Here is a 26,109-nt window from a genome sequence, read left to right as displayed (position 1 = left end):
ACAGGGTGGACAAGATGACCCCCAGAGGTCCCTTCTAACCTCAAACATTCTGTAGCAGAACCCAGGATGCAGTTGGCCATCTTTGCTGCAAGGGCACTCCTGTTCAACTTGTTGTCCACCGGGACACCCAAGTCTTTTTTTTCCAGAGCTGCTTTCTTGGCAGTTTCCTTCCATTCCAGATGGAGTACTACTACACCTTGTGCTCCCCACAATACTTCAATGGTAGCCAAAAATGATTATAGACAAAACCCTGCACATTCAAAATAGTTTCAGTTTCAAGTTTCTTTCAAAGATGGAATTACCTCAAAACCAATCAACAAAAGAAAATACCAAGCATTTTCCTTCTATGCACCACTTCCAGCAAATTCAAATCTACAGTGGCCTATAAAATACATGCAAATTTATGGACTGCTATTTTATGGAAAATTTTCAGTAAAAACAAATTAGTAAAGAAAATTGTATCAATTAGATTACTAAGTACAAAAATTTAAGTTAATACAGAGGCAAAATTTCTAGAGAGTAATAGCCCAGTGCTCTCTGAGGGGAAGCTTATCTGACTATGCCTCTCCCTCACTACTCCACCTAGATTCTCCATTGAGATGACCTAATTTTAGCTAGATACCATTGCATATTTGACCTCTTCCTAAGCATAATGCATAAGGCAAATGCAGAAGCCTGACTATTCTTCTGTTCTTATTATATTTTATTCTAAACTCATTCATCCTTTCATGATGTTTGTATACCCTATTAGAGACTTAATCCTAGAAATCAGGTCTACTTCATGACAGGTATCTCAGGATAAGTAACTGAGAAAAGATATATTATAAAACACTTCATGCAATTTGAAAATTCTTAGGAGTTACTAGTTCTATATACATTTCAAATCTTCATTCTGTCCACTAGGATAGCGTTGAACTCAAACAGGCAACTATAAAAGTGGCTATCAAGGTGCAAGACAAAACAAATGTATGGGATATATTCCAGAAATACAAGTATTGTTGCAACAGAAATCCAAATTCATGGAAGAAAGAGAAAATTCACTTGGTGTGTTTCTGAGATTTTGCTCTTGCCATTATCAGCAAAACAATTTTAGAAGGAATCTTGGTCTTCCTTTAGATCTTACTGAAAGGATCATGAAAGCTGAAGTCTAGAGCTCTTCTTGCATATATCCTACTAAGAAAAAACATCAAGTCCCAAAATAAGTATCAGACCAACACTGTAATCTCATGGTATTTTAGAAATAAGCCTCACTTCTGTTTGCACCTGAAACTAGTGAGAGTCTCTGTTCTTGAACTTTCTGGCTGCAAGGTATTTCTTTAGGCTTTATGCTATTAGTGCCTTGCATCTAGGCATCAGTGCTACAGACTTTTATTCTTGACTGAAAAAAGCAGTATGATCTGCTTCAGGTGCCTTCAGAAGGCGAGAGCGCAGGATGAAGAACATGCCCACAGTGTAAAGAAAGCATTCTTGCTACAACTTCTCCCAGGCAAGGGCCAGTCAATCAAGAACACCAGATTACCAGCTGATTGCTACAACACCATGTAGCAGCCCAGTGATTTGTTTCCAGTTAAGAGAAATGCTTTGCAGTTTAACTTATATGGTCCATGATAAAACAGATTGGTACACACTTCTCAATCCAGGCAAATTTCTCCCTGGTAGCTTTACAGAGTAACAGTTTCAGATTAGAAATAAGATAAATACTGTGAAAGCTTTTAGAAAAGAATATTCTGAACAGAAACACAGTCAACCTGTGTTCAAACAGAAAGGTAAAGGAGAAAGAAGATAGAAATTTTCTGTAAGCAGAAACCCAGAGATATTCATTACATGGAATTCTACAACAAAAGATCCATTAGTAAGGCAATCAATAAAATAGCAGCTAAACTACTTCAGATTTATTTGAAAGAAGGATTGTCTGGATGGATCCTGAAGCAACATGCACGTCTAAGAAAAGAAACAGATGTCAGCAGAATCTGTAACAGCAAAGAAAGAAGAAACCTTATTATTTATACAGTCTTTTGAGATGCTGCACCCAAATCATCTCTCCCCCAAGAATAACAACTGTAAACTCTTCCCTGAACCAACAGAAGAGGTTAAGGTTAGTAATGTCACAAAAGCATTTGTGCAAGTCTTAAAAGCAAAAGCTGAAGTAATTGCTTTTGTGGCCCTTGAACACCTGATTTGTGTTTACATTCCATCAGCAGAACTCTGCAAACAGCCAAATCAGTAACTTGCCCAGTAACTTTTCAGGCATATCCAACTGCCAGCGCTCCCTCTTTTTGTCAGTTTTATTCCTGCTCTCAAGACTCTTGCCTTCATGCCTTCAAGAAAAGCAGGGCTGCATCCCTTCTTCCCCTGCCTCAACGAGCATGTTACTTTTACACTAACTGAATGTTTCAGCTGGTTTTTTTGCCTTTTCTCCCCCTTCCCCTCAATTCTGTCCAATTATTCCAGGGACAGCAGTGCACAGGTGTAGTTATATCCATCCTAACTCCAATACCTAGTCATATCGCCTCCTTGCTTCCTCTTCCTAAGCGTTTCCTGTGCTCTCACACACATCACACCTCATGATTTTGACTACCATAAGTACTTTTCTTCAGAACTACAAAGCTGTTTTAATACCTCTGGTGTACCTATCGCATTTTACTGCTAAAATAGTGACAAAATGACATCCTGAACACTTCCTATGAGCGATATTCAGGTGCCTAAGGAAGCTGATTATATAGTTTTTATTGAGGAGCAGCAAACTCTACAGCTGAAGACAGACATTGGAAGCAGAAATGGCAAAAGCAATGGTTCCAGAAACCAGAGCAAGTAAAAGAAAAGGTAGATCAGGGTGGTTTCTAGAAGGACTTGATTTGCATCAGAGACGCAGGAAACTGGAGGCATGAGTACCAAAAGGCCTCACACACACACGCACACACACCCACTAAGCAGGAAGGAAGAGGAATTGAGTTATTTCTTGGCTGATAAAGATTTCTGTCATTTAACCATGGCAGATGGGATAAAGTGCATCTAGCTATCTCCCATTTGTAGAAGCATACATAGTATCAGACTTCAGTATTACCAGAGATTACTTAACACCAAACTATTACGTGAAGCGAGACAGAAGTGGTTTACCATATGAGGAAGAGATTCCACTGTTAAACCACAGTTTGAACTGGCTGAAACCACAGAACTTCTTTTTAAAAGTGACCAGAAATAAAAAAAACATAAACATTAGAGGTCAGTATTTCTAATAGTTCAACATAGGGGAGCTGTTCAACTCTCACAATTACTGGCTTTGTCAACAGTATTCACCCTTGAAATAGACACTTGGAAACAAGAGCTTAGAAAGCAGTAACAACAGCAGGCAGCAGCAGACTTTGTAGTTAATCACACTATCAAAATCAAAAGGACAGATCTGTCTTAATAGCAAAGCAGCACAGAAAAAGTACAGACACTGCATGGGACAAAACACAGCTGAAAACCCTAGATGCTTCTACTGAAGTACTACATGACAAGACATTCTAGCATACCATTCAGTGAAATTTAAACCAGTAGATAACAATACCTTTTGTGAGACTAAATACAAACTCTACATGAGCAATGAATCGTAAGTTGCACAACTGATATGCACATTACTGTATATACAGTGAAGGCTCCTAAAGCCCGGCACACAGAAAAAGCACATGAAATGATTTTTAAGAGTTTCACAAAAGCAGCTGTTTGGCAGGGAACAGAATTAGAAAGAAGGAAGTGCAACTGCCATGGGTGGGTTTTTTTCTATTGCTTATAAGTGAATAGCTTAAAGAGATAACATAGCCTGGTTAGTCTTGAAGCACGTTCAGTAGTAAGTCTTCACCTAATCGAAAAAGCCAATCAAATATACTTTTATTCAGTACTGAAGGAAAATTTTCACTAGATGAAAAATTTTCACTGATGAAAAGATACTGCAAGCATCCTCTCCAGCTAGGAAAATACTCGTTTAGCTTACATTCACCTAGTACTCACTTAATTCCACAGATATTCGAAATAGCTAGAGGTCCGCCCCCACTTTTTTTTGTAGCATATGAAGATAACTTTTAAGAAGAACCCAAAGCAAGCAAATCCCAGGTCATATTCTAACAAAAATAATTTTAGCTAATGAAACAAAGGAAAAAAACTAAAGGAACATTTTAAACTAGTAAAGCATTAAACGCTTTCACGGCAGAATCAAGAACACTGTGGACTGATCAGGCCAAAGTAGTTAAAGACTGTGCTTTAAAAAAGTAGACACAGACTTGGCTTTATCTTAGTTGAACAGTTGAAAATTAAAAGGTATGGTTGGTTGCACAAGCCAAGTCACATAATTCACCTGTTCCTTAGAAACAGGTTGTCAAGCCTGTACCCAAATCCAGGAAACCAAGACACAAAAAACATGGCAAGTTCCTTGCAGAGGAAATCAACTAATTTTGTGGAGACACAAAATATGCAATAGTATCAGAAACATTGAAACAACATATGTATGTGCTTTTGGTTAATACATCTTCGTGGCAGGCACATTTGGGATCTGTTTCAGTTTGTTGCATAGATACTTATTTTTAAATGAATCACTACAGTAATTTTTAAAATGGTTAAGTTCTCATTTTAATTATATGAAATGCTTACTCGAAGAAATAAAACATTTCTGCATTTGCACAACGGCATTAACAATTTAGCCACCTCCTTGTCAGATATGATCTCATTCTCTTCTAGCGTTGTTTTTTTATTTGTTTTGTTTAGCATCATTCTTTAAGTCCCTCTTGCCCTTTTACATGTGAAGAGTTTGAACCTTAGTGCAGCAAGTAAAGAATTTATAATCTAGAAGCAGCAGTTGCTTTCAGGTTTAAGAAAAAAAAAAAAACAACAAACAAGAAACCAAACAAAAATGAAAAACAAAACTAAAAACCAAAACCAAACACACACACACACATATCAAAAAACCCCACACAAACCAAAAACCCAACACTTCCAATAAGGGTTTTGTTTCAACATTTTACCTACATTGTCACAGTGATTTCATTTTCATTTTTTGAGGAAGTATTTTATTGTAGTTTTCTCTTTTTTAAAAAAGCTTGACTTGCACTTAGCTGTCTTCAGGAATGGCTGTTGTGCCACCAGGGAATTAACATGCTCTTGCACATAACCACAGTGAGCATTAGTTAGGCTATATCTATTTAACTTTTTTTTAATTCTTACGTAATTTATTACTCTCTTTTTCCTAGCTTTTTTTAATATGAAAGAAACCTACACTCTGTAATTACTTCAGTTTTAGGTAAGAAAGAACAGCCATCACCTCTCAGAAAAGCAAAACACAGGATGCAATATTTGAGAGCAGGTTCTGAAACTGGTACGTAGAAAGCTAAGTGCATCCATCACTTTGAAAGGTGTCTTAGGCACTTCACAAAAAACCTTCTCCCCATCCCATGAATAACACTGTTTTTTACTCCCACCAACAGTCTAAAGCAGAGGAAAGAAACCCTTTGTAGCCGATGGATTATTTGCACTCTGTGGCCATTCCAAGAGCCACAGTAATTTTTATTACCCACAATTTTAATTTTTCATTCCAGGAAGAAAAAAATGTCCATTATAAGTTACTGAAAATTAATTGTTGAAATCAATGTAATATTTATTTAAAAAAATAGGGATTGAGTATATAGATAGGTACAGGTAGTAAGAATCATTTTCATTTATTACTACTACAGATGTATAGCATATTGATAGGTGTATGACATTTACAATATAAACTGCTTAATACAAAGCTCATACCAGTAAGGCCTACGTATTTTACAACTGTTTGTAAAAAAACATTGTTTTGTAACTGTTTGTAAGAAAACATTTGCTAAAACTGTTATGTGACACACGATAATGAGTTGTACAACACAATGCTGTTATCAAATGGTACATCAACTTTTCCTGTAATACGGATTCCATTGAGTTTATTTCAGAATGTAATAGCAACTCTCCCACATTCTCTCTTTCACCGCTTCTCCTTTAAAAGCAAGATCTAATAAAAAATTTCCGAGGAAACATCATTATGACCAAATAAAGCAACCTACAGTTTACCAATTGTTGACAACTCATTGGGCCATGACATTTTCTAAAGTCTAAATTCCTTTTATAAAAAAAAAAAAAAAAAAACACAACAGAATTCCTTGAATACATTCAGTTCAAAAAACCTTAATGCAAATATAAGTTCAAACCTAAATAAACCCTGCTAGACAACTAAATATTCTCAAGTAATTGTGTCCTGAGCAACTTTGGCACCTACAACAACTAAAAAACTAATTTTATCATTTGAGTTTCTCTTAATATCAAAAATTCCCCCAAACCCCCACACTCCAGGAACATTTGAAACCTACCAGTTAAGAATTATTCTTAATCACCACTCCAAACCAGATGCACATGAGCACTAGAATAAAGCTTCTCAGCCTATTAGAGTTCCCCAGTACCAAATATTTCCACAAAATATTTAAGAACTTGCTTGAATGAAGTCTGCTGTCAGAACTGAATGCACCAAAACAATGCGTCTTAATTTTATACGTTCTCTTAAGGATCCTCACAATAATGCGTAATACCCGACACTACTTGTGAAGATTCCTGGTATTGCAAACTGCTCCTCCGCCCCAGATCAAACCAGAACATACAACTTGCTACCCATATCCTCCTCATTCTCAAATACATATCTAAACACAAAATACAAAAATATCTGAACAAATAGAGTACAGTCTGTAATGAAAGTTAAGTACAGATTTATCATTCGACCTCTCAAAATTCCACGTTCATTTCATAATTCCATGTGCAGTGCATGTTATAAAGGTTGTGTGGGAATGTCTCAAGTTCAAAGTTAATCTCATGCCTTTTTGTTCCTTCGAGAGACAGTATTCAACGTTTCTTCAAGTTTTTCCATGGCTTCTGGGCATGACTATGTTTTTAGTATCTTGGAAACCTATCCTGTCCCTTTTGGTATAGCTGTGACAAAAGAATAACGCTTATGTTACGTTTTCAGTTACGCTAGTTACATATGCATGTTTCCAGATTTGCTGTTTGCACATTGCATATACAAAATAACAGCCATCCCCAAAAGTATCAAAACTGAATGTCCAAAGAGAAAACACAAGAACACATGATGCAACATTAAAGAACCTAAATATGTTCAGCACTGCACTCCCTCTTCTCTTGGACCATTGGTTTCTTAAAAATGGAAGAGATGAAGAAAGAACCCAAAGCAATGTGCAGCAGTGGGGCGACTCATATTCAAGTGTGACCTTCAAAAATCAGATAAAGGCATTTCTTGCTAGTAAATTAGTACTTTCATATTTCATAACATTAACCCTACAAACTCAGAGCAGAATGTAGCAAGCAAAAAACCCAAAGGGAAAAAAATTCCCCCAAAATATTTTAATATTTCATAGCTATCCTATTATACCATAAATACTGTGATTAACATTTAAACCTTCCAGCCAACATTAGCAATGGTTCAGAGCTAAACTAGCTCTGCAATATGTAAAAGACATCAGCACCACATTTCTTGATTTAGAATTATTTTTAACCAAAACAATTAATTACTATTCTAATGGTCATAAAACTACATAAAAAACAAACCAAGTAAATAAAAAAGCACAAAATTTAACATGTGGAAGGATGAAAGCAACAATCAAATTTTGAAATCCTATGCTACACAGTGAAGGAGATTAAACATAAACAGGTACGTAGCCAATGCATAATCAGTGAGAGCATTCTCACAGCAGTGTCCAATCTGTATGCTCTGCACATTTTTGAGTGTTCTGATTGCATTCAAGCGAGCTTTTATATCTAAAATAGAACATCACTTAAGGACCAGTAGGCTTGCTATTAATATACTCGCAAGTGAAATACCCATTGGAAAGAAACAGAAATTATTAACAGAAAGTTTAATTTTAATGTTATTTTCATTAATAACAGATAGGCATTGCTATTACAGCAACATCAAAAAAAGCCAGTAGTAAAAAGTCCATTCCAGATAGTCTGCCCTCACTGGAACTAATTTCAGTTTTTTAGAAGTCTTTGTTACTTAAGACTTCTAATGAGAAGTAAAACCATGTTACGAATAACAGGACATATTTAAGGAGTATTGATGTTTCTTTAATTTTAATTTATAGGTAAAGTAGTAATTACCTGCTTGTATTCACCAACGCAGTTCTGACAACAGAATCTTTTCTGCTGACCATCAACAGTAAGAATATTGTTTCCAGCTCCTTTACTGGGCAAATACTCCCCGCAATGCTCACAGCAATTCATAATTAAACCATTTGCCATCCTGTATCTATTGAAGCAATGGTCACTGCACAGCTTATGAGTCATATTTTTAAAGCTAACTTCATGACGAATCTAAAAAATAAGAATAAAACCCATATTTTATTACCACACAAGCATAAAGTTGCTTGAAACTACTAGACAAGTCAAAAGTATAATAACCAAAACCAGATTGCACTAGCTCATTATTTAATAACAGAGATGCTTGAAATGACCATGAAATACAAAAACAGATATCAGTGTTTCTGTTGTCTCCAAAGTTCTAGAAAAACAACCTTGGACCCATTTGTTCTTGTTGCCTAGAAGCAAAGATCAGAGGGAAGGATGTAATACTTGCATATCACAGTAGAAGGTCAATTCATGCAATTTTATAAAATACTCAATTTGCAGGCTAACAACATGGCATGTGAAAACCGGCCAGACACATATGCTGTGTAAAGTAGCAGCCTGAACAAGGGTGGGCCCAGTCATGGCATCGAGAGTAAATTAATACATTAATAAGAATTTAAAATTATGTATATTCTACATATTTAAAAACATTTGCATGATTTTTGCAAAATGTACAGTAAAAATAAAAGTCAATAATGCTGTAAATCTTGACTTTTTTCATTAGCAATTCTTCTACGTGGGAGATCTGGGTTATAATTACAAGTTTCTACACCTGATGAAAGTGTTGACAGTAGCTACAAGATCAGCAAAAGACACTTCAAGTTTCTGAAACAAAAATCAAATATTAACCTCTGAATTCTTTCTTCCTTCAGTTGCTCTTCATTAATATTAAGCCTGCATATGTTAATAGCTCACTGTGTATGAAAATACTGAATCATATTTCAAATTTCCTTATTTTCAGTTCTCTTATTTCAGAATACAAGTTATTAATATTGTCATTACTGAGAAAGATAAAAAGAAGAAAACCAGTCAACCAGACCTCAGTTAGTTTACCACAGATAGTACATCTTGATTTATTCAAAACTCCTTTTGATGGATTCTGTTTATCTTCATAGAAGGATAAACACGATGTACTGCAAAACTCCTGGAAAGACTCACTTGAGTCAACTTGAGCAACAATGGTACCTTTCATTGTTGTTATATCTCTGAAAGACAAAAAAACCTCTAGTGTGTTTGTGTATAAATACATATATGTATTTAAACAAGAACACTTTACATCTTACAAGATTCATTCTTGCTTTTAATGCTTACATTTCAAACCAGTTTTGTGGGTATACAGTTGTTAGTCACATGTCAAACACTAAGTTTAATAATGTTTTTTACAAGTACTTCAAGTACAATGCCTTCCTGTGTAAAAACCTTTTTTTTTGTTTGGATTAGATTTATTTTTTCCCATTACATAATTCTAGAACTAAGTGACATTAATGCACCATCCAGTAATAGCTGTGCCAAACTCATTTATACAAAAAATTAAACACAGCGAATTTAAAATCAGCCCCCTTTTGCAACTTTATACAAAAGCTATACTTAAGTTTCACGTGAAGAATTCAGATTCATAGTAAAAGGCAAGAAATGGTCTTTATTTGTATAAAACTCCACCAATTCGCAGTATTAATCTCAGGATAGGACATGGGGAGGGGAGAGGTTATTTTCTTATAAATATAACCAAAAAGCTTAAAACTATACACAAACTTGCCTGGAAGTTTTACAACTTCAAATTTTAAAAGTTAATTCCATCACAACTTTAAACTTCCAAAGCACCTGAACACTTCATGCAGTTGCCTGTAAAAGTGCACCAATTTAATGCATTAAACCAGACAAGTAACCAAAATAAAATTAATCTGAAAGATAACAATCCTCCTTCTAACCAAACTGACTTACACTGTTTTTCACTGAAGTTAATTATAGAATTCCTTGATCTTCAGTGTATGCTGCACACGCTCCTAACTTAACAAAGGTACACTGACAAGCATGGCAGTTTCACTCTTAATGCCAAACTATCACACACCGTAAGTTAGAAGCAGTAACGAGGAGGAGTAAAAACCTCCCTCTTTGCCCTCTAAGTAAAAAAACTATTATTGACATACAGGAAATGCTATTGGGCAGAAAATTAAAACAAAAATTGATTGGGCACATCTGGATTTCTATTGACATCACAATGGATCACCAGCTGTTAAAGACATACTCCAGACACTCATACCTAGCCCTAAAACCAGGATGTGTGGAAAACATTGGAAAAATGGCTGTATGCTTCCCTAGACAGACTCCCTTGAAAATAAACTCGTACCACCCCTGGATATTAACGCTTGCAAGCCTGCCCTCTTCCATCAAAGGAAAGTCAGCAGATTTTGGCTTGCCCTTTAGCAAGCTAGTAAGGGTTTGTGTTGGCAAGTGTTACCACTTCTGCTCCGCAAAACAAAGCCAGAGCTCCTGCCCTAAGGAGCTTACAGTTCCTGGCTGGATTCCACCAGGACTTACAAACACTATAAACTTGTATCAAAGCACATATTAAGTTCTATCAAAGGACACAAGTGTGAAGTCAAAATGAGTAACACAAGTCAATAAAAATTATAAACACTAAGGAGAAGGCTGGATATTTCCCTGTATTTTCCTGTTTATAATAATTTCAAAGGTTCAGAAGAGTTCTAGGAAAGTGGTTTGCAATAAAATACCTAAGAAATCTGACTTTTCAGATGGGGTTATACAGGTTTTTTAAGAAGTTATTGTATGCATCACTTTTTCCACTTAAAGTAATCTACATATTTAAATATAAATCTGAGCATTACCTCCGAACGTCAGACCTATGACATATCAACTGTTACCATCTATCCAACCTACATTCAAGATCTGGACTTTGCTTGAGTTCCCTTATCCTTTCACCGAGCTGCAATCTGACAATATTATGTCTGATTTAGTGGGAAAAGAACAGAGGCAAGTACAAGCAGAGTACCTGGTTTACTACAAGCAGATAGCAAAAATTCGGCAATAAAGCTAAAAAAAGCTTAAAAAGGCTGGATAAGATTGGGCTTCACAATGAGGCTGTGCTCAGAGGAACAATTTCATGCATATACTGCCTTCTATTTAATTGTGACTGAGTACGCAACTGCGTGCTAGTGGAAAAGCAAATACCAATATCACCTCAAAAACTGTCAAAGGTGACTTCACAGAGGTTCTCTGTAATCAAATATACTAAAACTATTTTAAGTAACTCCAAAAGCTAGAAATAAACTATTCTCATAATTAAAAAATAAAGTCTTTTCATTTAGGACAGTTTTATATGTAGCCTCTTACAATATACAGATAAGTATTTCCAATGGTGCAAGACAGCACACATTTAGCCATGAATTTTCACTATTTCAGTCAGAAATAAAAAGATTAGTCTATCTTCATCTTTATATATAATACAACTAGCTGAATATGGTAGTCACCAGGTTACTTCTAAAGAAAACCATGTGTATAAACATCTATAAGCCAACAGAAAGCGTACACAGTGCTTTTAACTAGCTCTGTAGAGGCAAGGGTTGAGAGAATTTGAGCTTTTGTGTGTATTGAATGAAAGCTAAAATATGGTAAGTCTGCTATGTTTTCAGTGTACCAAGGTATGAATACACAAGATATCAATACTTTCTATAGTTTATTTTTACTGAGTCTCAAGAAAAAGAAGGGGGAAAAAAAGAAGAGATACTGAGATCAGTAGCCTGAACACAAGCCATTAATCCACCACACTGCACACTGAAGTAAAACTTTTTCACTAGTTTAAATCCATGGTTGACCAAAGACCACCCTCTCCAAAACACACATTAACAAAGGCAGTTTTTACTGAAAGCCTTCTTTATTTCAGCAAGAATTCATCATTTAACCAGTGTCACTGCAGGTTGTACTGGATTGAGGCTTTACTGAAAACATATGAATAACTTGCAAGTATCTCAGTAATCAGTACACAGAACGAAAAAGTACAACTATTCTGTACACCTAACACTACAACAGCACAATTATGGAAGACTCCTCTTTGGCAATTTTAAGTTTAGGAAGTAACAAACAATTACAAGTCAAACCTAACCAATAATTTAGAACAAGTCACTTTGTACTGCTCGCTTAAGATATCTTCAGCTTCAAAAGTTGCCATAGTTGCCCCAACTATGGGGCAAGTCTAAGGCTTCTCCTCTCCCCACACTGCCAACAGTGGAAGAGCTCCCAAATTTCTTCCAGCCTCTTACAAGTATCAGTTTCTCCTCCTTTTGAAGCCTCCTGATTTTATATATACATTATCAAAATTAATGCTTTCTATACCACACAAGGTCCTCGTTTTTCATACAGGACTTCAGATATAAGGAATACATCTTGTCACAGGATATATTAGAACTTGGACACCTTGTCTTTAAAAAATAAGACCCAAACGTTAATTTTTAGTATACTGGCTTTCATAGAAACAAATCTGCCATACACCGAATTCAAAAGCTGATAGACTTTTTATTTTGTTATAGCAGCCAGTGAATTCAATATTTCCAAATAAGATTAAATTTACACTATATAAAGTACTTGTATAGTCAGATTTTATATCATTAATGGAGCAACTCTCACATGTGAAAGAATCTCTATTATTATTGGATTTAGCTGCTAATATGAAAAAAAAATTAAAAATCCCTTACTTTCTGCACATAACACAAAGCTTCTTTGGAGTGGGTTTGTGTGAGAATGATGAGAGGCAGGTAGTAGAACAAAAAAGGTGAGCTGATCCTTTTCGTTGATATGCAGTCTGTCCCTTTTGTAAAGGCTTTTTGCAGTTTGCACATGTGACTTTAACCTGTTTGGAAGGCTGCTGCTGCTGCGCAGAAGGCTGGAAAATCTGTTTAGGAAGTGACGCTACAGGTGACAAGGAATCTACACCTGGTTGCTTCTGATTCCTAGGGAAGGAAGCTGACTGGGATATCCAAGAATCTTCAAGACAAAAAACAAACATAAGAGTGAACAGACATGTACATTTATATCTAATGATATTCACAGATATATGATCATAAAATATTTTTTCTGTTGGAACTGACAATTAACAGAAGATGATATTTTAGAAATTCAGGTTTAAAATAAAATGCTGTTTGATGGTACCATTCTCCACTGTTACAAAGCTTCAGAACATGAACAAATTTCAGGATGCTCCCATCCTACAACTAGTGACAAGTTTTGCAGACCTCAATTCACTTGCACTGGGTTTGCAAACTCTCAATTTTATCTTCAGACAAACAAAAGTGCAATTACCAACTGCAATTAAAAAAGAAAAAAGAGACCAATAGAGAACTTGGAATTTCTAAACTAAGGTTTGAGATATAACCTCTGCAAATTTATAACATGAAATCTAAGATTTTCGTTAGTTATTTTTTTGCAAAACTTTAACAAACATCGGTAAAAGTTCATGTGTCCGGCCTCAGTGAAAAATCCTACAGCTGGGGTTTCCCATACTAGTTTCCTAGCCCAGCCTGCAGCCAGGGAACTATACTGCAGTTAAGAGCAAGGCACAGTGGCTCCACATCTGGGTTCTGCATCTATGCCATTGATTCCTGCAAGAGTTTCCATTTCTCTCAATAACCTTTTCAATGCAATGAATACCACCTAATGTGCAAACTGGCAAAGTCATGAGAGTTCCAAGTCTTCCTCAGTAGAAACCAAAGAACCTAGAAAATAATAAATCATTAAGTTCTAGCAGTACACACATCCACATCCCTGTGTTCCAGACTCGGCTAGTCTTCCATCTGTATTTCTGGACAACAAACTACTATGGAACGAAGTAATCTTTGCCCAATCTTTTGTAGCATAACATGCTACAGAGTAACTTGCACAACAAGAACTTAAGCAAAACTTTCTCCTTCCACAAACACAAGTTCTACTAGGTGTTGGATCTGTTTTGGAGCAGTTCTGAAGCACACAAACTAGATTCCACTCAGAGAAACAAAACTTAAGTTCCAGTCCAGAAGCACTTGAAACTCATGTACATGGACCTCTGCTCCTCTACAGGGACTTCTTTAAGACCTTTGATATGGTCCCCCACAACATTCTGGCTGCTAAACTGCAGTCATATGGATTTCACGGATAAGGAATTGGTTGGATGTTTGCATCCAAAGAATTACAGTTAACAGCTCAATGTCCAAGTGGAAACTAGTAACGAGCTGCATCCCTCAAGGGTCCATACTGGGACTGATAATATTTAATATCTCTATCAACAACACAGACAGTGGGATTAAGTACACCCTCAGCAAGTTTACGGAGAGTAAGCTGAGTGGTGCAGCCGATAAACTAGAAGGAAGGAATGGCATTCAGAGGGACCTTGACAGGCTTGAGGAATGGGACCACATGAACCTCACGAAGCTCAAAAAGGACAAGTGCAAGATCTTTCACCTGGGTCAGAGCAATCCTCAATATCAATACAAACTGGGGGAAGAAGGGTTTGAGAGCAGCCCTGCAGAGAAGGACTTGGGGATACTGGTGGATGAAAAATTGGACATGAGCCTGCAATGTGTGCTTGCAGCCCAGAAAGCCAACCTCATCCTGGGTTGCATTAAAAAAAACTGTGCCCAGCAGGTGAAGGAAGGTGATCCTGCCCCTCTAACTCTGCTCTCGTGAGACCCCACCTGGAATATTCTGTCCAGCTCTGGGCTCCCCAGTACAAGACAGAAATGGACCTGTTGAAGCAGGTCTAAAGGAAGGCCACAAAAAGTGACAGAAGGCTGGAACACCTCTCCTGTGAAGAAAGGCAAAGAGAGTTGGGGTTGTTCAGCCTGGGGAAGAGAAGGCTCTGGGGAGACCTTACTGCAGCCTTTCAATATAAAAAGGGGACTCATAAGAAGGATGGGGAGAGACTTTTTACCAAGACCTGTAGTGACAGGGCAACAGGCAATGGTTTTAAACTGAAAGATGGTAGGCTTAGATTGGACATGAGAAAAAAATTCTTTTATGACGAAGGTGGCAAAACACTGGAACAGGTTGCACAGAAAAGTTGCAGATGTCCCATCACTGGAATTGTTCAAGGTCAGGTTGGACAGGGCTTTGAGCAACCTAATCTAGTCAAAGATGTCCCTGCCCAAACCAGGATGGTTGGACCAGATGACCATTAAAGGTCCCTACAAAACCAAACCATTTTATCAAATGTACTCCAATGCTTACTAGGGACATTACACTATGAATTAACATCTTGGACAGAAGTTTCTCTTATGCACCAACTGCTCCCCATACAGTGGGGGCACCTAGCTGAGGGGAACAGACTAACACTGATCCAGAAGAAATCTTCCAAACCACATACAGAACCATAAAATCATTTAGGTTGGAAAAGATCTTTAAGATCGTCAAGTCCAACCACTAATGCAGGGCTACAAAGTCCACCAATAAACCATGTCCCTAAGAACCATATCCAAAAGTCTTCTAAATAACTCCAGGGATGGAGACTCAACCACTTCCGTGGGCAGCCTCTTCCAATGCTTGACACCCTTTCAGTGAAGAAATTTTGCTTAATATCCAATCTAAACCTCCCCTGGTGCAGCTTGAGGCAGTTTGTTCTTGTCCTATTGCTTGTTACCTGGGAGAAGAGACCAACACCCACCTCACTACAACCTCCTTTCAGGTAGTTGTAGAAGGTGATATAGTCTCCCCTCAGCCGCCTTTTCTCCAGACTAAGCAATGCCAGTTCCCTCAGCCGCTCCTCAGAAGACTTGTTTTCCAGACCCTTCACCAGCTTCGTTGCCCTTCTTTGGACATGCTCTAGCAACTCAATGTCTTTCTTGTAGGGAGGGGCCCAAAACTGAACACAGTACTCGAGGTGTGGCCTCACCAGTGCCGAGTACAGGGGGACAAACACTTCCCTGGTCCTGCTGGCCACACTGTTTCTGACACAAATACATATAATGTATTTGCCAGAGCCTCACTATCAATAATATTGATCTGCTATTTTTCTAACAACATGTAGATGTCAGATGTGACAAAGGAATTAGAACTAGTGGAAAAAAAGAAGTGTCAGGAAACAATAAATATTTGCATCTTAAAGGCTTCAAATCCTCTATATAGGAAGCAAAAATGAATGATAGGTCTTGCCCAAGACGCAAGCTAGAATGCCTTTTGGTAATGGACTAGTTCTTAGATTTGCAAAACTACTCTGTAAATTGAAGTGTGAAGTCCTTCCACAAAGTTTCGACATTCAACAAATGCTAACTAGCAAATCTCTGAAGAAAGTTGTGGTATGTGAAAACAAAGTTTGCTATCCAACTTCTTGCTTCCTATTTCTGAACTATAAGCAGTGTTTTTCAATCCATGATCTTCAAATTATATAAATCAAAGCATTTTTATGATCACTTGGCATAAATTAACTAAGCAGGAGTCTCCACTTCCATTGGAAATATTTTAGAAATCTGAAAATCAGAACAGATGGAACACCACTGATCCAGAAAAGATTAACCTATCCTTAGCAATCTTGGACTGGAATTGTGTAGAATATATTAAACATATTTGAGATCAAATACTTCCTGCCATATTATCAAAGTTTCTAACAGGCAGGATTAACTTCTACTGACAAGATTATCTAGAGGAAAAGGTGGCAGGGAAAAAGAAATTTAAACTTCTATCTTGAAAACTTTTCCTTTACATCTTTTTAAGTACAAAAACCCGTAAATGATCTGCACCTACCGTGTTTCAGGCTTTTTCTTGTGTAAAAGCCATTTCCACTATCGCTGTCTTCCCTCTTTCCTCCTCTTGCTTCTTCTTCACATGTTCTTTGTAATTTTTATAATTCCTCTCATTTGGTATTTTTCTCCTTCCCTTTTACCTGTGGCAGCCCTTCCTGCTTCCTTTTGAACCTACCAATCTTTATTTTTCACATACAAAGACCACAGCCAAAAAAAATAATCCTATATAGGTAAACCTTGAAACACATCTTTCATATCCACTTGTAAACCTATTTTTTTCCTCGTTTTCATCAAGTCCAACTACTCCTGTCCTTCTGAACTCAGCCGATTTCAATACTGCTATGGTCCCAGCCTATCAGACTTCATACAGGCAAAATTCTGGTTTGTCTCTGTTAATCACACCAAAAATAACTGTTCAGTAGTTTAAGGGAAAGCACATGTTGATTTTCTTAAGATGCACTTTTCCCAAGAAAATCAAAGGCACCACTTTAAGCTAACAAATACTTTAAGTTCTCATCCACAACTACTTGACCATCTATCATAACACAATAATCATACCTCATGTCTAAGGGATCAACTAGCAATAGTGGGAATGTCGGTTTTAAAAGACTAGGAATTCAATTTTTAAGTTATTCAATGAGATATCCAGGTTATAAAAACTTCCCAGCTTTCAACCTCAGAAGTAAATTTTTATAATCAGTTTCAAGGTTAACACAAAAACCCCACAACCTAACATCGCACTTAAAGCTTAGCTTCATACTGCTATTTCCATAATACAATATGAAAGGTATTATTACTTTTGCAAAAGTACATTTGGTAATACATGACCAAATTGAAGAACTGTGCTGCTTAAATATTTGTTGAACAACAGGTTAAAAAAATAATCCATGTGTTTTAATCAGCTTATGAGCAAGTTAAGAAATTGTGCATTATCAAGGGCCTACTGCACCTAGATTCTACCCATTTTAAGCTTTCCTTTTAAAATGATCCTTACTAGTCTGAAGTTGAACCTGTAGCGAAAACAGTAATTTGGCTTCTTCCCCCACTTCTAGCCTAACAGGGCAGCAAAGTACCAGTATACGTCAGAACTTGGAAGGTTTAAAATAGCTTATGTGAAAGCTTAAACTCTGTAGACATGCAATTCCAGAAGAACAGTCAAGGCTGCTCCATTTGACTTTTAGCAATACCTGTTTACTTGCTAAAATAGGACAATATACTGCTATTTACACAGAGATATAGAACAAAACCAGCCAATCCAAACTAATTAATATTGTATGATATAAATACATGTTATCACAGGTGACTAAATAGCAATTATAAAGCATATATAACTTCCTGCATGAATATGCGAGTTCACAAAGTAACTTGGACCCTGTTTCGTTAAGCACCAAGAATTGCTCAGTATGCAATGAATTATGACAGCTAGCTACTTACGGCTTAAGATCAGACTCTCAAATTCAGGTTTCTTGTATGTCAAATTATATTCAAATGGCAAAACGACAGATCACTAAATTTTTAAGTAACTTTGATACATTGTACTAGTCAGAGAACTGCACAAAAAGGTACAAAACTTACATTGATACACTAACCTTTATTTGTGGCAGTTAACGGGTTACACTTAAGTCAAAGAAAGCTTTGCTTTACATACAAATACTTGCATCTCAAAACACTTGAAGGTACGACTAACTGCTAAACTGGGATAGTTTACCTACTTAACATATATCATTCAGCATGTTTTATTCTAGAGCCACAGATAAGGCTGTGATGGGGATGAAGGGAACCAAGATCTTCCATACAAATTAAGCTAAAAAACTAAACAGTGCCACTGCCAAAAATATTTATTTTCAGCTTTTAAGGAAATGTTCAGAATTGCAACTTACCAGGATTATGATGAGTCACAGATTCTCCATTTTGAAATACATCTCCAGCCACGTTCATTCTACCAGGATTGAAAGGTCCTACACCAGTCTTGGTCTGTGAAGTCAAAGATGGGGTGTATGTTTGCATATTAACACCAAAATTACTTGACTGCAGTCCGTTAGATATATCTCCCAAGTTGGCATTCTGCAGTGATGTAACATGTGTAATCATTAAGTTCATGTCACGCCCTTCAGCATTTTCTAAATGACCATCACTCACAGAGCTCATAGCACCTGTTTCTAATGTAGTAACATTAGCAATCTGAATTTCAGAGTCTGGTTCTGTGGTTATACCACTATTACCTATTCCTGCATTTACCTTACTTCTTGAAAAACTGGAAGCTGAGAATTCCATATCGTTGGTTCTATTTTTACACTCTGGAAGTTTTCGTTCATTAAAACTGGAAGCATTCTTCTCTTGTCCTTGATTTGTTTCAATGTCTTCTTCATCATCAATAATAATAGTTTCACTTATACTCCCCTTTTGAGAATTTAAGTCTTTTGGAGGAGGAAGCATTTTGCAATCATTCCCTTGAAGTTCTTCGTTTCTTGATGATGTAAATGCAGCGTTCCTCTGATCTGCCATCAGTGACGTAGAATTTTGCGGAGGTTGTATAGGTTCAATAAAAACTACATCATCGTCATCTTCTATAGGCGAGTTTTGAAATTTATTAGGTCTAGAAACTAAAGAACTTGGTGGACCTCCAAACGTATTTCCTACATTTGCAAGGCCTGCTGCCATGGTGGTATTCCCTAGTAGACCAGGAGTATGTTCAGACAGTTCTAATCCTCCCAGAGGACTTGTGTCCATTCCAGATGTGCTGTTTAAAGAAAAACATAAAGCAAGAAAAAAACCACCCAACTTCAGAGGAAGACATAACTTTTCAGTAACAGTTCTTAAAAATAATTACAGAATTAGTAGTTCCAGCTTTTACTTTCTTCCTGAGATCATGTACAGAAAAAGATGATTTTCTCTATGCTCTTCTTCGAATGCCTTAACATTAGTTTACTTTCTAATCCTACACTATCATAAAAGAACTGCCATTACCAACGTTTCCCACACAACAGCTACACATGATTAGCTTAGCAATACATACATAGGAAACAGAATTTTTGTTGATATTTATTACACAATCCCGATTTCTCAGTCCCTTTCCCACTCACATATGCTTTTGCTAGACTGCAAAGCAAGACTGCAAAGCAAGTTAGACATGCAGAAAGAAATGTATATTCCTATTGAATTTTATTCCTATTAGAAATGTTACAGAGTTTCAATATCAGTAAATTTATACAATAAAAGACTGAAGTGCATATCCAAGATCCGGGGGGGGAGGGGAAGGCAACTTCATTTTGCCAACTAACAACTTTGACGTTTGGCTGATTTTCCCCCAACCCCACACTGCCAAAGCTCCTCAGGTGGCCCCAGTACAAGTGGAACACAGAAGTATGCAAGAGAGATATGGAACTACTCCATGTGACGAGAACAGATACATTATTGGGCAGCAGAAGATGCACAGCAACCTCTCATTTCTGGCCACTACCAAAGGCAGCGCATTTTAGGTCCTGACTTACTACCTCATGTTCCATTGCAGCTGACAACAACTTTATCTCTTTTCTTTTTTCACAGCAAGCAATGCTTCTTCAGGCTCCTGCCCAACAGCTACTTTCCTAGGGGGGTTGTTTCCTTTTAGTAATTGTTCAGTTTGGGGAATCTGTTGTTTACAATTCTTAATTCCACCATGAACTAAAAAATTATAAAAGGCAACCTGGATATATGATTTCTGTACCTGTAATTCCAAACCACTATCTAATTGGTGCTAAATGACCCAAGATTTCTCTAAAAGCATCTGTACTAAAAATCAGTACACTAAATTGATCTTGATACACACAACAAGAAAAATACATACATAATTATGTGATCATTTGGTATGCCTTGGAGTATACACTAATGTGTGACATCACTGAGCTTTTGTGAAAGGCTAGAGGTAGTTATCTATGCTTTTTATAAATCCTTTATAGAGGAAGGTAAACAGAGGAAGTAGAAATATCCCGCTCATCAATACTTACCCATCCAGAAATCCACTGCAATCTGTTTACCTTAATAAGTTGCTCCAAGAGCTTTTATTTTCTTTCCTGTGGTAACCTGCTGTTCTTGTATCAACCCGCTGCCCTCCACAGAAGCAGTGTGCTCTGAAACAGGGTTTAAACAAACATTAGATAGCCAAAACAGTCTCTTAATCTCAAACCTCTTCTACCAACTATGTTCATTAAACTGATTTCTTTCTAAATCTACAGTTTAAATTCAAACCTGACTTTTAGCACCATCAACCTACAACACTAGAGAGAGTATGTCAGCCTATACCATCACTGCTGTAAGTAAAGCAGCAACAGTACTGTTTATTCTAGATTTTCCACTCTGTCACAACACATTTCCAGAATCCTTTGTTTGATGCTTTATAGGTAGATGGAAAAAAATACAATGTTTGGTAAGAGACAGACACACATAACTAAGTAATCAGACACTAGAATTAAGTAGTATATCTGTAACAGAATATTAATGAAATAAATGGCTCAAGTAAATTGAACCAGAGAAAAGAAACCTTAGCAGTTATACTACTTTGCTTTTCATCATTTCACCTCCTTGATGCTTGTAGCAGAATATACTACACTAAATTAAGATACAGCAAAAGAATTACAGAACATACATTACAAAATCAGGCTTAAAATTAAATATAAACCTTACATTGCTAAAAATTTTCAAATTGTATATATGCACGGCAGTGATAGCACAGGTTCAGACATCCATAGCTTATATTAACAAATGTGATCATTCACAACACACTGACAAGATCAAGCCTGTATTTACTGCTCAGTTTTATAACAGTCATTAGGTTTCCCACACTCGGCAGCATTTTTTAAATAGAGAGCATCAACTTGTGTTGATCCTGTTTGAGGACAGCCCTTAAAATCACCAGACAAGACCGTAAAGAGGAATAAAGCTCCAATAGTCTTCTATGCATTTACAACATTATTCAAGCCCTCCTGACCATTAAATGAGCAGGAGTTGGACACCAAACAGCAAAGCTGTGAACCAGATTAATCCTTGAAGAGAGGCAACCACTTTTTAATTCCTTCATATGTTAGCCTTACAGCCTAATGCCATTATGTAATAGTATTTGAACTGGAATAAAGGTAACATTCTATTGGAATGAAAGAGGTTTTCTTAAAAAAAAAAAATTATCATCAATGCAGTTGGCTTGTACCTCCCTGGAAATCAGTCAGTTACAGTGAAAATTAATTTAATCCAACATCCTCTTCTACCTATCTTATTTTACCCTCTAGGGCTGAGTAAGTCAAAGCTAATTTCCCTACATCTCAGCTTTTGCTGAAAAGAATTCATTCAGTTAACTGATTCTTAAAGGTTTCCCAGGTTTTTTCCATGTATTTTCTTTCTCTACAAGGACAAAAGCATCACAAGTACATAAAGCTTTTAATAAAGTTTTAAATATACCTGAACAGATGGGAGCAAAGAAGAAATGAGACTATGCCAAGACTATACCTCAGGCCTGACTCAAGCCTTTACTATTCTTATTTTTACAGATCCTTAACAGAAAGACAGGCTTGGGCTGTATTACATGAACATAATATGTAGCAAAGGTAAGACCCTAAACATGTATTTTTGCCTAAATGTATTTATTTTTTCCACAAAGGCTCCTAAAAGGTTTTAGTGACTGGTACTATTAGGTATGACATAAAAATAAGAGAAGTTTGTGCACTTAACTGTTACTGCATAGTCATAAATAAAAATCTGCATATATTCCCTCACAAATACCAGCTCCTACCTCTGCAAGACTCGGCAACAAAACTACCACAAAAAATCAGAATTTTTTTTCCCCAAAATTTGCAAAATGAGGTAGCTTGTTTTCTAAAAATGCTAGTACCAAGGAGAAACACAAAAATGAGAGAGGCAATGTCACGGTCAGTATCTCTCAATGAACAACTACCAAAAAACGAATGATCTGCAAAGTGAAAAAAAAAACAAGTTTAGAATGCAAAGCTAGGAAAAACCTCACACCTCACAACCGGTAACAGCGAAAGATACTTAACAATAGAAATACAATTGCTAGAAACCTGTAAGATTGATTAGACTGATCATTGGATAAACTGTTGAGGCTGAAAAAACCCAACAAAACACAAACTGGTGAGACCTAGTCTGCAGAAAACGCTTGTTCAACACTGCTGCAGAATGAGCTCACAGCTTTGTGGTAGCACGCTGGCACCAAAATCACAGATGGATGGAAAGACGCACTACCAATATACAACAGTCTTTCCTGAACGAGGCTTTGTGTGTCCTCCTTTTGAATTAGGCTACATCACTCATCTATAAAAGTCCATGATCAAATGAATTACAATCCCATAGCTACATTTAAGGCTTAATTGCTGGAAGAGTGAAAAGGCAAAACGCAGGCACTTCTCTGGGAGGATGGCAAATACTACAGCTTTTAAAACAGCCGGCTAGGTAATACTTCACAGGCCAAGTCTCAACTCCATAGTTTCATGATAAAACACAGTTTTAAATTTATTATGAATTACAGAAATTGGGGTGGAATGTGTGCCTACCTAAAGAAAAAAAGAGAGATGGCTTTAATGAGTGCCATTAGTAACACCTGAGATGAAGGTGACAGAAGAGCACAGTCATGGTTATGTACAGTTGGAGCAAAGTCACAAAAATCAAATGGAGTCACTGAAATCCAGCCAAAACTACACTTCCACCAACACAGGGCACTTGAAACAGACATCCAAAGTAGGACCAGCATGTGCAAGTGCTTCCATATGAAGACTAGAAGCTGAAAAATAAAAGGAGAACTTCAGAGACTGTTTTTGAGATAATACATTAACTGAGACATGTTCAAAATTGAATGGACGAACAAAATTCAGTAGATAGTATAATACTAAGTTACAAACATAGCAACAAGAACAGTGTGAGTGATTTGTCCCGGTGAAGAAATACTACTTTCTGCTAGGAAAGCACAGTATCCTAACTAAATTATTTACCTCAACAGGTACTGTACTACATTTAAATTCCACAGGCAAACTAGAAGAAACTGCGTATTAATGTTATACTACCTATCACTTCCACTCAACCGTGACAGCACATGCAAGATAAGGGGAACAAGAGAGACTGCAAAGTAATAACTGAAGACTTGAACTACTGTTGTGCAGACTAGGGGAAGAAGGCAGAACAAAAATTAAAAAAAACCAAAAATCCCAAAACAACCCCACCACTGAATGATGGGGACAAATTCTTACAACACAGCCAGCTGCATCCAGCTAGAAGGAGGAGAAAATACTCCTGATGTAATTCTGAGCCACGCAACATAGTTCAAGATCTAATTATACTGATAGCACCCCAGAAGAACATATTTAAACTCCCAGGGGAGAAAGACAACAACAATCATCACTTCCACATTTGACTTCAAAAAGGAGAACAACGTAAGTGTGAGAAACCCAGTTAAAAGAATATGAAATGGAACAACTGGAAGAACAAAAAGCTCGAGAGCATGAAGGCCATTTAAAAACTTACCACATTAAGTGTACAACCAATCTACAAAGACCCCAAAAAACCATGAAGGCTACTATCAGGAAGTCTCTGAGCTAAAAAGATGCTGGAATTCTACAAGGGGGAAGCTTCATATATATTTGCCCTATTCTTTACCTTTTGCTATGCATGGTTGAAGACTCGGAGCTACGTCAGAGCAAATGTTTGTCTAAAATGCCAATTTTTGCCAATGGTACAAACAATAAAATTTTCCTAAAGAAAAATATTAGCCAAGAATCCTGAACCACAGCAGAAAACACAGAATAAAGTCTGTGCATTGATGTTCAGTAAAGAAAAGATCAGGGAAGACCACATCTAAGCTCTCTTTCTACAGGTCAAGTCAGAATAAAAAATGTCATATCAAAGTGCTAATAGTATTTTAGAACAAATCACTAGGGCCACATGGCATTCACTTCAGATATCTGAAGACAGCATTTTTATATTTCGGTATCTGTCACCAATTACTTAAACAGAAGGTGATAACAATTACCCAAAGAATTACAGACTACGGTCCTATCTCCATCACTAAACAGACTGATAAACACTACAGCTGAAAAAATACACAAAAAATGAAATATAATATACGGGGAAAGATTTAACATAGATTTCACAAAGAAAAAGCAGTGCCTCGCAGCACTACTGGAGAGATCTTTTGAAGAGTTCATATACTTGTTGACCAACCCTGATTAAACTGGTATACAGCACGTAAGACTTCCAAAACGCACATGCATTCCTCACTGAAGACTGCAGTAGAAATTATCTATAATAAAGATTTGAGAAAGGGTTCTCTGGGAATTTGTAATTATTTAGAGAAAAAAAAATACCATGGGCTGTTTGCTGTTATCACAATAAAGAGAAGTTACCAGAGGGCTTCCAAGATAAAACGATGTAGGTCAACATAGATATAGCAACCATAAGAAACAGTGACTACCAAAGCAATAGTTTCCTAATCATACAAATTATTCACAGCAGCTGAAAACAGAAACTGGTTGTAAAGAACTACAGATGGATATCACAGTGCTCTATGCTCAGACAGTATGATTAGGTATGATAGGCAAACTCACTAGTGATAAATGCAAGGTAATGAATAGGTAATGAAAAGGGTAACTACCTACACAGTAATTCCTCTGAAGTGGAAGTCTAAGATCCAAGTTAAAACTCTTTCACTCTTTGCAACCAAAGCTACTCAATCATCAATGACAAAAGAGGAAAAACAATATAAAAGATGAAGAATCAAGAACAAATCACATATATAGTGACACATTTGTCAGTATATAAGCAAGATGCTGGTGAACTCTGGTTTTTAAATCAAGAAATGTTCGGGTCACCCCCTTTTCAGAGAAGGGGAAAAATTGATCAGTTACATGAACAATTTATATTAAAGGAAGTCTTCTCGTGGAAGAGACAACTCAAGGAAGATGATAAATCTGCAAGAAAAAAAGCCCAACGGATGATAGAGACCTATACCCAGTGTCTTGCAACACACAAAAAAAGGCGCCCAATGAAATACTTAAGTAGCTTTAATAATCTATTATGCAGGATAACATTTTCTTGCCTTCTTAACTGTGAGCGTCACTGCTGTAGAAAGCTAGAGAGGCCAGAAATGCAAACAGTTCAAAGAGGGATTGAGCAAACATGAAAATAAATACACTGTTGACTGTTAAACACAGTGGTCCAAAGGCAACTTTAC

At 36.7% G+C, this 26,109-nt stretch overlaps 1 protein-coding gene across 16 annotated transcripts in view; it reads right to left on the bottom strand.

Annotated features, from left to right (window-relative positions):
* Positions 1–26,109, bottom strand: part of ZMYM2 (zinc finger MYM-type containing 2) — a 90,863-nt gene that overhangs the window by 48,935 nt on the left and 15,819 nt on the right. For 5 of the 16 annotated variants that reach the window (XM_075082937.1, XM_075083031.1, XM_075082980.1 and 2 more), the window contains exons 3-8: positions 20,888–21,010; positions 19,140–19,641; positions 18,782–18,875; positions 12,891–13,179; positions 9,221–9,386; positions 8,155–8,367 (exon numbers count right to left, since the gene is read on the bottom strand). In XM_075082937.1, coding sequence (XP_074939038.1) covers positions 8,155–8,367; positions 9,221–9,386; positions 12,891–13,179; positions 18,782–18,875; positions 19,140–19,631 — 1,254 coding nt within the window. In that variant the 5' untranslated portion in view covers positions 19,632–19,641; positions 20,888–21,010. Of the gene's footprint in view, positions 1–6,126; positions 6,970–8,154; positions 8,368–9,220; positions 9,387–12,890; positions 13,180–18,781; positions 19,642–20,887; positions 21,011–26,109 lie in introns of those variants that run through there. The other 11 variants (XM_075082989.1, XM_075083000.1, XM_075083015.1 and 8 more) reach the window with 4 other exon arrangements.

The sequence above is a fragment of the Phalacrocorax aristotelis genome, chromosome 1 (genome assembly GCF_949628215.1).
Source record: "Phalacrocorax aristotelis chromosome 1, bGulAri2.1, whole genome shotgun sequence".
NCBI classification, from domain to species: domain Eukaryota; kingdom Metazoa; phylum Chordata; class Aves; order Suliformes; family Phalacrocoracidae; genus Phalacrocorax; species Phalacrocorax aristotelis.
Note: the sequence above shows the minus strand (reverse complement) of the source record. Positions and strands in the feature narration are given on the sequence as shown.